A 13801-nucleotide genomic window follows, 5' to 3' on the forward strand; every position below is an offset into this window, starting at 1 on the left:
AATTCGATGCTGAAACACGGACGGACGCTGCCGCCATTGCAGAGCACCACGGGGAGAGGCGTGCAGGCGTACACGCAAAGAAGGCGCACACCTCTATGCACCCGCCCTACACAAGGGCGACCGCGAAGCACTCCTTTCGCCGAGAAGGACGCCTCTGCCCACCCTCCCAACCGCGACGAAGGGAAGACAATTAAAAAAGGCAAGAGGAGAGAGTACAAGCGGCTCAGTCGATCCGAGGTGGTGGTGGAAGGGGGAAGGGAAGAGCGCGGGCAAGGAAAAGCACGGCAACGAGAGGAAACGCTCATAAGTCTACGTGTGGCGCAACGCCACCACCACCGCGACGCAGCAGCATCGAGTCCCTCACGAGCCTTTTTTTTGGCCACGCATGTCGCCCCCCACCCCAACCCCAACCCCTCCTCCCTCTCTATTCTGCTTCCATCGGCGTCAAAGAGGCCGCCACGAGCCACCAGACTCGAAGAGCAACGACAACTCGAAGCACAAACCTCCCGTATAAAAACCCTCTAAACAGCACACACACGCACGCACATACGTGCGTCATCGTCCACCCGATGTCCCCCCCCTCCACTGCCCTCGATACTGCCCATGGGCCTCCTCTCTCGGCTCAACTCCTTTACGCTTCGTGCGCTGCTCCGGCGCTGTCGTCGTCTTCTCTCTCCCACAAAACGGCTTCACCTCTCATCCACACGTGGCTCTCTCCGCCAGTGTGTGCACGTCAGGGAAGACGCGGAGGAGTCGGGTGGAGGGGGAGGGGGGGGGGACAGCGGCGACAGAGAAGCGTGGGGGAGCGTGAAGGAGTGCCGCGGGGGGGCCAGGGAAGCAGAAAGTGGCCTTCTATGAATCTGAGTGCGCCTTTGAAACTTGAAAAAGGCGTCGCACGAACAGGAAGAATGAAGACGGCCCATCTCTAGCGGGCCAACACCTCACAACAACAACAAGAAACAGATGACCGTGCGCGCCATCCCACAACGGCAACAACGCACCCACACGCACAACGATGACGACGCACACATACACAACGCCACCGCACCCCGCATGTCAAGCCTGTCCCGCTCCACGAAAGAAATAGGGTGGAGGGGTGTCCGCGGAGCAGCTTTTATAGGAAACGGTAGGGAGAGAAAATAATGACAACGGAGGGAGGCGGGGCGGGGCACTGGGAGTCGACAACCACGACGGGCCCCCTCAACGAGGCTTCGCAGACGCAGCATAAAAAAAAACAGAAATATCATCGCTACACCATGAGCATCAAGGAATTTTAGGAAAATACGCGTGGGTGGCGAGGAGGATGCCGACATCCAGCCACCACGTGCGTGAGCGCACCCTCCTACGCCCGACGGAACGCCTTCTTCTGCTGCTTCATCTTGCGCGACGCCGACGTCACACTTCCGGCGGTGGCGGCGGGGGCAGATTGCGGCGGCTCTGGCGCAGGGGACACTTCAGCTGCCGGAGCAGCCTGGTAGCGTGAGGCGGACCGCGCAGCAGACGCGGCCTCCCGCTCCATGGCTTCGCGCATCGGCACCTCTAAGCGACCGAGGCGCTTGTACGCCGACCACCAGTCGGATTGGTTGCCAAGCCTATCGGGGTTGAAGGCGGCCCAGCGCGCCTCGCATTCGCCGCTGTGGAACTTGAGCGGGCACTTGCGACTTGCCTCCGTCCACGCGTCGAGCATCTCGGCCATGGCCAGCCGAGGCAGATTCCTGGCGTTGCGGAATTGGTAGGCCACACGGTAGGCGCACAGCCCTAGGCCGATCCACGTGCGCCACTCTCCCACCTCTACCTCCGTCGCCTGCCGCAGCCATCGAGACGCGTTCTCGATTGCCTCCTTCTCCGTCAGTGGCAGCAGCACCTGCGGCGGCAGGAGGGCACCTTCGTTGCCGTCGCCGCACGCTCTATCGCTGCCGCCGTACGCGGGCATGTTGTGCTGCCGCGGCGCCTCGAAGGTAAGCACGCGCGAGAACGTGGACGGGTCGCGCACGCAGATGGAGTGTAGCGCCGCCTGCTCGTCGCTCACCTTCCCGCCCGGGAAGCCGATGTTCCACTTGGGATCGTCGAAGACGATGATGGCGCTCGTGCGGTTCTCCTTCATGCAGCTGAACATGCGTAGCATGCCGTTCGGCCGATAAATCTGCAGGTCGACATTCGGGAGTCGATGCTGGAAGCGGAAGAGAAATCCGTAGAGGGAGTAGAAGTCTGCGAAGGCCGCATCCTTCAGCCGCGTGTGGACGTGAAAGGACGCCTTCTTCAGGTTCGGCGACTGCAGCACAACCTGTGTCTCGATCGTCTCGCCAATCTTCTCAATCTCCTCCTTCAGCGGAGCCAGCACGTCATCTAGCACCTTGCGCTGATAGATGCGAATCTTCGACATTGTCCAGTACTCCTGCGGCACCTGAGCGTCGATATCCATCACAATGTCAATCGGCGTTCCGGCGCGGCCAAAGACGGCATGCACAGTACGGATTGTGTCCGGCATCGACACAATCGCCGAGCTTGCCACGGAGAGCGGCGTACCCGGCCACGCGAAGAACTGGCACCCGCCGGACGGGAGACGTCGGGCAAACATGGCATCCGACGAGCTGCAGAGCGCGCTGACCTCATCAATGCGATAGCCCTTCACCATCGCCGTCTTTCGCGAGGACGACGAACCGTTGTTGTAGATGGCGTCATACATGTCGTCGCTCCTCGCGGCGGCGTCAGTCTCTGCCTCCGCTGATGAGTCCTTGTACCTGCTGCCGGCGACCTTCTCACTCGCCGCATCGTGATGGTAGTGGTGCTGATGAGCCTCCTCAGTCTCCTGACTCTCAGCGTGGTGGTCCTGCGTGTACTCGTGGTACTGCTCCTGGACAGTGGCCGTCTCTTCGCTGTGTTGCTCCGTGACGACATGCGGCTTCTCCTCGATGGAACCTTCCGGATACTTTCGAATTTCGTTCAGCATCGCCAAGCCACGACGCAGCGGCTGGGCACCCGGGGCAGCTGCAAAAGTGGGCTCTCTCGGCGCTGCCGGTGCGGCCGTCTGAGAGACTGCTTCAGCTGCTGTGTGATGCACAGCCTCGCCGGTGGCGGGTCCGGCGCTCGCCTTCTTGCGCTTTATGATGCGGCGGATGATTTTCTTCTTGCGCATTGGCGGCGCCGCACCCGATGGCGGAGCCGACGTCGATGGAGGTACGACGAGAGATGCAGGGCGGGCCAAGGAAGCCTGTGGCGCCGCGACGGCTGCCGTAGCCGCCGGCGGCGTCATCGTAGAAGCTTGGTGAGGCTGAGGCGGTGCTTGGGGACGCGAGGTGACCGCGGCCGCACCTGCGGGAGCATTCGTGGTTCGCTTCTGGCCCACGTTGAATGCACCCTTGAAGAGGCGGGCGGACGTAAGACGCTGCATTGCTACCGTCTGCTGTTGTTGTTTTTCCTTTTCTTCTATGGCGCTGTGCGTACGGTTTCGGTGATGGGGTCGGCCCTCAGCGTGCTGCGTTCTGCGCCAGACACACGCCTTCCTGTCTTCAGCACGGGTGTTGCGAAGAGAGAAAGGGAGGTGAAACCGCAGACACAAGAGAACGACGGCGCGCGCACGTGGTGGGTAGATGCTTGTATGGATGTTTGGTCTGCACGTGTGTATGGGAGGGGGTGTGTCTATGTGGAGGAGTGTGCAGCCTTGGCTTGGCCGCTTGTCGAGCGAGTCTGCCAAACTGTTTCTTGCCTGTGACTGATGCTGTTATCGCCGCCGTGCCGCCTCTCACGTGTTCTGCCCTCTTTTGAAAGGGCTTCTTGCCATGCCGACCGGTGCGCACCTGATGCAAGCAAGCGGAGAGACAGGGGGAGCGGTAAGGCGCCAGCAAGCACACCGCACGGTATACGATGAGATGCCAACGTGCACTTTGAGTTGAACACGTGCCGTTTGGCGGTGTAGGGAGGTCAAATACCAACGGGTGCAAAACGCAAACCTCTTTCACGGGTGTTGCCGGCGTTGCTTTTATGTTCGTCCAAGCACTCGAAGACTCCCGCGCGCTCACGCCAATGTAAAGAATCCCTCAGCTCTCGCGTCGAATCGGGGCTTCGCTGCAGCACAATCCCGTGACGAGATAATAATAACCAAGGAAAAGCGATGAGTGGGTCTGTTGCTGTGTAGGAGAAATAGGGAGGCGAAGAGAGCAACCGAGGCAGGGGGAACGTGAAGGAGAGTCGCGAAGCATAAAAGGCAGATCGGGTGTCCATCTCGCTGCCAGGACGCACGGAGGGAGGTACACGGCAGTTCGCGAAGGTTGATGAGGCAACCATGCCGCGGAGGACCTCTCCCAACCATGGCGCACGCAAACGATGAGCACAGCAGCTCTGGTCACCATACACGTGCGCACAGGTGAAGTGCACAGGCAACGTTAAACACCACTCTTCCCTGGGAAAGGGTTAGAGGGCCGCCGCCTCCCTTTTCCTTCTCCCAACGTCAGGTCACCGTGCGCCTGCAATCCTCACGGCGCACAGCCACTCGCTCGTGTGAGTACGTCTGTGCCCGTGTGCTCTACTGCCAGAAGAGACCTCGCATCTCCCGTAGATGCGTGCGGTTGCTTCCTTGGCGCCTCTACCTTCCCTTTCACTGGGTGGCACTTCATCGAGAGATTTTCCGTGCTGCCATGCTACAAACACATGCCCGCTGGAGAGAGCAAGTAAGGCGAAGAGCCGACGATACACTTTTTTCCACGTGTCCATGCGACCAGAAACAAGTCAACGAATACACGTATACAACCGCAGTTCACCCCAACACTGTGGGGCCACAGATACATCCGCGTCGCCTACGACGAGCCGTCCGCCTCCCCCTCCCCCTAGATCGCACCATGCGCCTAACGGGCTCGCCCTCGCCTTCCGCACCCCTTCGTCGCACACGTGCTGCGCCATCGGCCCAGAACGGAGACTTCCGGGTGCACGGCACGCCGCCATCCACGCGGGCCGCGCTCAGAGCCCGGCTCCAGGGGCGCGGCCGGCGGCGTCTGTCGGGCGGGTAACAGAGGCTGGTCCGGGTGCATGCCGGACCAGCCCAAGGAGGAAGTCGGCCAGCCTCAGGCCAGGGGTCGCGGAGACCCTGCGCTCTGCCTGTGTGCCGTGCGGCTCCCTCTGAATAGCCTCAAGCCGCGGCATTCCACAAGATGGCGTGGACGCTCTTTGCGTTGGAGCCTGGGGGGCCCGATGCTGTGCTTCGGCGTGTTCTCGCCATGCGCCCGGCACCGGCGCCTCATCAGCCCACACGGTCGGACGCAGGAGATGCTGCATACCTCGCACACACGCACTGGGGGGGGGGGGGGCTGATTGGTACGGGTCTCCCTCGCGCCTCGCTCGTCGGCCACTCTTGCCCCCCTCACCTCTCGGCACATTGCCTCGACGCAGTACACCGCGACAGCTGTGCATGGCAGCGCCTGCGCGCAGTGCCCGCATTCTCGGGCCATAGGACCTATTTCAGGACGGCGTTGTGAGCTGGAGGGCCGGCCATCTTCATCTTCCACCTCCGTCCATGCCACGAGGGGGGTGCATGGATGGCGTGCCCGCATGTGCCGCGACAGGTGGGACGCTGCCATGAGCCCGTGGCGGGGTGGGGCATCCCGTCTTCTGCTCCCGCACGCCTCTGATGGGAGCGGGCGTGTCACGCGGAAGGCGGACGTGGACACACATGCGCCTGCGCACAAAGACCTCACGACTGACTGTTTTGCAGAGCGGCACAGCGGGGAAGCCGTACACACCAGATAGGGGAATCCCGTGCAGCACGCGTGAGATGTGCGTAACCAGGTCACTGCGTGCAAGACCATAGCGTGAAGCGGCCTGTGCTTTGAGCGTCGAGCAATTCGACGAATCTCGCGTGGCACACCGGGCACAATGCGGGGTCGGATGCTCTCACAGCAAGCACAGGTGGGGACAGAGGCTCTGGCGAAGGGAGAGGTACCACAGTGCTAGCGGAACAGCAGGCAACACACTATCTTGCACGCCGTCTTGTCACCGCCAGCCACCCGATGCTGCATGAATGGAAAAAAAAATGGACCGGTTCCCTCGGAGAACTGTGCGAAGCACCAAAGCCCTGAATGGTAAAATAAATAAAAATGAAAAGGAAGAAAGAAAAAACGCAATGCGAGAGACTCTTGGAGTGCTGGCGCGCTCTCTGCTCGTTTACATCTCTCTCCTCTCCTCCCTTCCGCCCCGCCCCCCACACACACCCTCGCTCGTCCACCTCCCAATGCTGGCACCGCATCCTTTGGACACTTCGCTTGGCGGTCGTACTCGCCCACTCACCGTCCTTCCAGGTGGCGTGCAAGGCTTGTTGCACTCGTGGATCCTGTCTTTTTCGAGCTCTTCCCACGTTGGTGCCTCCGTGAGTGCGTGCATGCGTCCGTCATGTCGCCGAGGGTACGGGGGGTGGTGGTGGTCGGAGGAGACGGTAAGCACAGACACCCTCACATACAAGCAGGTATATATATATATAGTTGTATCGGCGAGAAAGACGAGAGGGCTTCCGTGGCAAGTACAACCATAAATGTTGCGAGATGGGGATGAGGTGGAGAAGGAGGGGGGACGGCGTACTGGGGAGGCACACGTCGGCCTTTTTGTTGTTTTCCCGAATGAGCGCTGCGGCGAGCGGGACAATGAGGGCAGAGCAGTACGGCTCTGAACCGCCCACCCACCCGCTTTCCTCTCCCCAATCGTCCTGCACCTGCTGCATCCATTCGGTGGCACCAAGACCCTCCCATGCCAGCACACGTGTAGAACACACCAGCGGAAACAAACCGAACAGACACATGCACGCGAGATTCACGTACAAGCCAGCGGGTGACACAGAAAGAGCGCAAGCACACGTGTTGTCTGCGCCCCCATGATCGTATTAAGCCGATTCCTCTCTCTCCCTCGCTGACGGTGTCCCACTGGCGGCGCTTCTCTCGCCCACGCACATGTGCTAGCATACGTGGCATTCTCTTTTCCGTTCATTGCTCACAAAGGCAATGGATAAGGAGGAGTGCGGGCGAGAGAGCGACAGATGCCGCCAGTGACGATGAGGAGGAGAGATCCGCATGACACGTCGCCTACCTCGCCTGTGCGGGTACGTCTTGGGCACTTTCGTGGTTTGCGTTCGGCGGGGTCACTTTTCTTTTTCGGGGCGTGGGGGAGGGGGGTGAGCCACCTCAGATGTTCTGCAGCACCGCCGACACAGCGGTCTTGTCATCACCGCCCATGTTCAGCGTCGCGCCGAGGGCCGGGATCTTCTTCATCTGGTACGCCCCACACTGCCCCTTCATCTGCCGGTAGACCTCCATGACTTGCTTGATGCCGGTGGCGCCGACCGGGTGGCCAAAGGAGAGGAGACCGCCGCCAGTATTGACAGGGATGCGGCCCTCGAGCGTTGTTTCACCGTTGCGGATGAGGTCCTTCGCGTGACCGTAGTCGGCAATCCCGAGCGCCTCGTACATGAGCATCTCGGCAATCGTGAAGCAGTCGTGCACCTCCGCGACGTTGAGGTCCGACGGCTTTACGTTTGCCATCGACAGCGCCTTTTGCGCCGCCTGGCGGGAGGTGAACATGCAGCACGCATCATCGGGGTCCTCGTAAAGGTTGCTCACGGCGCAAGCGATCGATTTGATCTCGACGAGGCGGCTGTCGTTCGGGCTGAGGCCCATCTTCTTAAGGCCCTCCTCGTTGGCCAACACGGCGCCGGCACCGCCGTCGCTCACCTGCGAGCAGTCCGTCATGCGGAGGTACTCTTTGTAGGTCTCGTTGCCGAGGAACTTCACGTTGCTCGGGTCCTCGCCGTTGCACTGCTCGAACGATAGCTTGCGGGTGTGCATGTGGGCGAGCGGGTTCTTGTTGCCGTTGGCGTACGCCTTGGCCGCCACGCGCGCCGTATCCTCCATAGTGAAATGGTTGTGTTCGGCAATGTACTTCATGCGCTTGGCGAACAGGCACGGAAATGTGAAGTCGTCCAGCTTGCGCTGCCGCTGATAGTCCGCGGCACGGGCGAGGTAGTCGCCACCAACGCGCGCGGTGGCCGTCGTTTGCACTTCGACACCAACGGCAAGGACGATGTCAGCCGAGCCGGCCTTGAGGGCGTTCGTCGCCGATATGACGGCAAGACCACCAGACGCGCACGCGCCCTCGACACGCATGGCAGGCTTGTAGATTAGCGGGTTCTTCGCACCGGCTTGACCGTAAGTGAGGCTGCCGATCGCCGCCGGGCCGAGGTGACCCTGGCTCGAGAAGAGCTCGCCGAGGAAGTTGCCGACAACCACTTGGTCTACAATGTCCTCCTTGCCCTTGAGGCTAACGTTCTCTATCGTATGCTGCACCGTCGTGGCGAGAATCTCCTCGAGTGTCATGTTTTGCTTCTTGCCAAAGTCTGGATGCTTCTTGTCAACAAAGAGCTTGCTGCCCTTGCCCACGAACGGGGTGATGTGGCCGCCCACGATGAACACGCGGGACGTCGCCTGCAGGTGCGTCATGCTCGAGCGAAACATATTGCCTCTCCCTATTGATGCGTCGTTGTGTGGTTGTCTGTAGGCGTTGCTGCTCTTGTGTGTGTGTGTGTGCGTGTGTGCGGGAAAGATAAACAAAAAGAAATGTGTGGATCGCACAGGGAGGGGAGAGGGAGGGGGAGGGGGAGGGCTAACGATGGCACGGATAGGCAACAACTTCCAGCAACACATGGGGAAGGAAAAAAAACATGTGCGCAGGATTCGAAGACGGGTTATGAGGGCGATGCAATCCGCGTGTGGGTGTTCGATCGTCACGCCCGCGCGCGAATCGATGAGGCAATACGCGTACGATATTGTGGAGAGAGCGGAGAGGTTCGAGAGAAGGGAGAGGGGGGAGATTTGTGTCTCGGAAGAAAGTGCAGTGTGGGTGTCTGCGCATCTGCATGCGAGTACACTCGCCTCATGCGGCACCGTCTGCTAGGGCATTCAGCGACGCCGTTTTTCAACGTACGATAAAGGCAACAACGGTCCCACCATCACGACCACCCTCAGAATACCAAAGAAGAAGTATGCAAAGTGGCATGTACTCCGCATGCCGCGCATCACACCAGTCCACTAAAATCCACCCGCCAACGTTCTCCGTCGTTTGTCACTACCGCCCCCTTCCTACCGTCGCGCCTGCACCGCAGGCTGGAGAACGAGAAGCCAAGAGGCCTCCTCGACGAAGTGCAGCAAAAGACGAAAGGAGCAGGGCAGTCTCGAAGCGTGCTCCGAATCAGACCGTGGAGAGGAGGGGGGCGCAGACTAGCCGACAGGGTGGTGTGGAAAGTTCTCGAAAGCGGTCTCTCGAATTCCATCTTTGTTTGACGCATCGGCGGTTGGCGTCTGCGAGAGGACACGCTCCGTCATACTGCTCGACGCAAAGGAAAAGCAAGAGAAACTCACAAGAACAGCGGCACGCCTACACGTCCCACAGCGGATCACTACAGAGAGAGGGAGAGAGAGAACAGCACGAAGCGGAGGGAAACGTAGCGGTCAAGTTACCCGCGCTCGTTCGCCTCAGCCACCTTCCCTGACACTGAATGGCGTCTGAGAGGGGAGAGCGGGGGGAGGGGAATATCCTCTGCAGAGAGAAAGAGAGCGGAGAGGACGGCCAGAGAGGATGAGGGGAGGAGACGCTGACGGACGCGGACCTCGGTGCTGTGTGGTCGGTCCCTCTCGCATGTGTAAGTGCGTATGCGGGGGTTCCGTCTAGCGCGTTCCCTCCCAGTTGTTCTTGGCCATCCACGGCGCGCCAATGTAGTAGTGGCGGTAGCGGATGTAGGTGTCGGAGGTGGGGTAGTCTAGGGTGCTGGGCTTGAAGTTCTTGCGCAGCTCATCGACCTTCTCCTTCGGGTAGTGCTGCTCAAGGCAGTCGAAGTGGGCTTCAATCTTATACTCGCAGCTGCCGCCCTGTGCAAGGCAGAAATCACGGGCCCAGCGCGTCTCGGGGCACGGCAGGCGCGGATGCTGATCAGAGCACGGCAGCGGCACCCCGTGCTTGGGGTACTCCGACAGGATCTTTGGAAATGTCTTCCACGTATCGAGGCCCATGGTTGCTGGGTGGGGGGGGGGAGAAGCAAGTCGCTCGTTGGGAAAGGGCTACGACGATACAACGGGATTCCGCTACGTGTGAGTGGCGTCACTGGTGTCCCGTGGTGGCGATCGAGGATCGGTCCTGCAGGGAATACAATCTAAAAAAAGACAAAGAGGTGACGGCTGGCGTGCCTCGGTCACCTTTTCCCTAGTTCTTTGTTGCTAACTCTACTGCTACGGAGCTACTTGTACAACAGCGGATGATTGGCCACTGCTCGAGGTGTTTTCGTAATCCGTTATCCTATAGAAAGGAGCGCGCGCCAGCGTGCGAGTGAGCTGGTGCGCTGTGATGAAGGGCGGCGGATGTTCCCCCTTCGCGAGAGCAACGTCGGAGAGGGAGTCAAGTGCACGTAAACAGCATGAAGAAATAGGAGTCTGGTGAAATGGGGCGAGGGGCACCGCCAGGAAAAACGCAGGCGTACACGTACACGTGGCGCGGTGACGATGCTGAGAGACTCGAGCAATTCTTTCCCCACCTCTCTCTCGCAGGTTTCGCCGTCATTTCTTTGTGGCCATCAGCGAGCCTGCACCGTGTATGCAGTGGTGCCACCCCCAGGTGAGCTGGAGGTGAGACGGTGAATGCAAGACCGCACAAAACTCGCTGCACAACGGTGCGGTTCTAGCACGCCGAACGACCCTTAAGAAGGGCTTGACCTCAGGGAGGCGGAACTATCCAAACTTCTGCATCTCCCATCGTACCAAAACCGCTCCACTAGCGAGCTCGTACTCAGCACAGATACCTCTATTTTTTTTTTCTGCTGCTGCTGTCACCATGCCTCTTCTCGTTAGTTGCAGCGCTGGAGAATGAGGGAAAGGGAAATGGATTTCAGTCCGTCATCGGCTCGCGTGCTCACGCACAACGAAAGAGAAGCGAACCGAAACGGGGGAATGAATACACAGAAACGCAAAAGAGGTACGAAGACGAGCATGCCGTCCTCGTGGGAGGAATGCCGCCAAAAAATGCAATACCACCACCTACCTAGGTGCAACGCCTACCTCGTCACACGCACACACATACATATGCATACACACACATATATATATGAAAATACAGAAGTCTTCCCGTTTTTTGTTGTTTGTTGTTGTGGGCTTGTTCGCCTTCCACAACGTCACAGCAGGAAGAATGAAAAGATGGTAAATATAGTGAGGCTGGTGTCTTGTAAGCGACGTGCTTATCAAAGACGCGCGGGATGAAAATGGGGATGGCACGGTAAATCCGCGTGACAGGAATGGCAACGCATCAAATTTGGGCGGAAGGTATAGCCGACACGCCTGTGTGTACGACTGCGTGAGTGACGGGGTGGTGGTGGTGGTGGTGGTGGTGGAGAGCGATGGAAGGAGAAGGGAAGGGAAGGGAGGGCACGGCGGAGATGGAGATGGCAATGAAAAACAACAAAAAAAAGCACGCAAATAACATAAAAGGGGAAATAAATGTAAATATATATATATATATAAAGTCAAAAAAATAAAAGGAAAAGAGAGACTCCTACACAAACATATACACGTAATAGCGAGGTTGCGAGAGAGAGAGAGACGTCAACACTCGTCGACGAACAACATCCGTCACCACCCCCGCTACAACAAGCAAGAGCAGGCGCGCCTACAGCGCACATCCTCAACGACACACAGAGAGAGAGATGTAAAAAAGGGGGAAAATACATAGGGAACAGTAAAGGGAAGACAGCGAGTGTGAGGAGGGGTTGGAGGAGAGGGGAGAAGGGGGAAAGTGAATGAGAGAGTAAGAAAGAACGAAAACAAAAAAAGGAGAGAGAGAAGGCGTGTGTGTGGCGGTGTGTTCATTGTTCAGAGTGAAAACAGACGTGCTCATCAAACGAGAAGGAACGGAGAGTGAGTGAGAGAAAGAGGTCGGGGAAGTACACAAATGTGTGTCGTTATGTGTATCGATACCTACACGTATACATATACCCATACATACACACAGAGAGCTCAGCAAGATCCGGCAATGAAGCAAAAGAAGAAAACAGATACCGGAAGGAAAGTATGCATGTGTGGGGAGGGGAGGGGAAAGTAGGGAGGGAAGGGGTGGGAAAGCAATGGGAGGGGAGAGTGAGAAGAAACCAACGCACAGGGAAGCAGAAGCAGCAACAGGCAGACAGGAACGCGAGCAACATACAAGGGTGCATCTAGGCGAAGAGAACAAAAAAAAAACATGGAGACAAACAACGCAGCGATACGGAAAACAAAAATAAAATCAATAAAGGAGAGAGCGACGGTGACAGGGAAGTATTCCATCCGAAGCGGTGGGGCAACAGCTAGAACAGAGATTCTGCGTTCTCGATCCTGCGCTTCATGTGCTTCGGTTGCCCTCATTCATCATCGACCCCACTACGACGAGTGAGAGCTGCATATTGCCCACACGCGTGCCAACGTTTCCCGCTGGTACCTTTCTGCTCTTGACGATGTTCTGCCTTTTTACTCGTTGTGTCATGCCTGTAGGCTGCTCTGCTGCGCCTTTCTAGTGAAGGACTTTACATTCCCTTCACTTTCTCGCGCAATTGTTCACAAAAAAAAGTCGGCGTGTTTGAGCAAGGTAATGTACGTCTACCTTGTTTTTTTTTACGCTTCCATGTGTCCCTTCTGCCACGAGCAAGCCATTAACGTATACGCGTACAACCTCAGCTCACCTACCTTTGCTGCATGACGGCTATGTCAAGGGTGCCGGGCCAGCCAACACCGTCGGGAGCCGCTCCGCCCACGGCATACAGTGCTGACTTAGTCCAAGGTCACGCTCGACATCACCGCAACGCAGCAAAGACAGAGAAAAAAAGAATAGAACGTGGAAGTGTATACTTGTTGAATTACCGACGCAATCCGTAGTAAGCTGGCACAAACATCATCATGAACGCAAGCCTCTTCAGCACTTGCGCTAGCCCAGGCCCGCCCGCCATCACCACGAGTCCACAGCCGCACGCAAGAACATGCTGTAGGGTTTTGACTTTTCCACAGAGTTGATGCTATACCCTGATGTTGCGCACGAAGAGGTGGCCGCTTGTCATCAGGTTACGCCCAGAGAGAAGAAATGGCCAAAAAAAAAAGCAGCGACGCTGCCCTTACTATAAAACTGTGGTATCCCCTCTGCATCTTGCGATGCACTTTACTTTTACAACGAGACTGGCACTGCCGCCACTGGTGGCACCCCTCGTACCGCCATTTTAGCGCCTTCTCCGCCCATTACGCCGCACAGTCCACGGTCTTCTTCGGTTAGGTTTGCCCTCCCAAGTGGCTGTTTTTTTTTGTTCACATTCCTTGGCCTCCTCGACGACTTGCTAGCCAATGTACCAACGTCGCGATGCGCATGTGCACACACACGCGCCGACATACAAGCACAAACGAGCACACGCATACGCGCAGACATGTGTCCGCCACCACCGTGCTGCCGTATGGCTAGCAGTCCCCTCCCCCCTCCCGGATACCCCACTGCTCCTTCTCCTCTGCGACTCCAAATCATGGTTTAGAGTGAGCTAGGCAAATTATTTTTTTTCCCTTTGCGTGCTTTGGGGCCCTGGTTCACCTCTAGCCTCTTGGTAGTCCCTCCCTCGTTCTCTCTTTTTTGGGGGTGTCGTGCACGCGCGTGCCAGAGTACGTGTGCAACATCGCAGTGTCTCCCTACATATATATATATACACGCACACGCGCGTCTCCCCCGCCTCTGTTTGATTCTACATACTGCTTGACGTCAATCATCAACCCTGTCTTCGCGC

General features: G+C 58.2%; 3 protein-coding genes across 3 annotated transcripts; all 3 read right to left on the bottom strand.

Annotated features, from left to right (window-relative positions):
* Positions 1-1342: 1342 nt before the first annotated feature.
* LMXM_23_0680 (conserved hypothetical protein) lies at positions 1343-2950 on the bottom strand (the record flags this gene model as incomplete). The annotated part of the gene is made up of 1 exon (XM_003875656.1): positions 1343-2950. The coding sequence occupies one exon, from the start codon at positions 2948-2950 to the stop codon at positions 1343-1345; it is 1608 nt and encodes a 535-aa protein (XP_003875705.1).
* A 4210-nt stretch (positions 2951-7160) lies between these two features.
* LMXM_23_0690 (3-ketoacyl-CoA thiolase-like protein) lies at positions 7161-8486 on the bottom strand (the record flags this gene model as incomplete). Its single annotated transcript, XM_003875657.1, has 1 exon — positions 7161-8486. One exon carries the CDS (start codon positions 8484-8486, stop codon positions 7161-7163), a length of 1326 nt encoding a protein of 441 aa, XP_003875706.1.
* Positions 8487-9695: 1209 nt separating this feature from the next.
* LMXM_23_0700 (conserved hypothetical protein) lies at positions 9696-10037 on the bottom strand (the record flags this gene model as incomplete). The annotated part of the gene is made up of 1 exon (XM_003875658.1): positions 9696-10037. The coding sequence occupies one exon, from the start codon at positions 10035-10037 to the stop codon at positions 9696-9698; it is 342 nt and encodes a 113-aa protein (XP_003875707.1).
* Positions 10038-13801: the final 3764 nt, after the last annotated feature.

The sequence above is a fragment of the Leishmania mexicana genome, chromosome 23 (assembly GCF_000234665.1).
Source record: "Leishmania mexicana MHOM/GT/2001/U1103 complete genome, chromosome 23".
Classification (NCBI taxonomy): Eukaryota; Euglenozoa; class Kinetoplastea; order Trypanosomatida; family Trypanosomatidae; genus Leishmania; species Leishmania mexicana.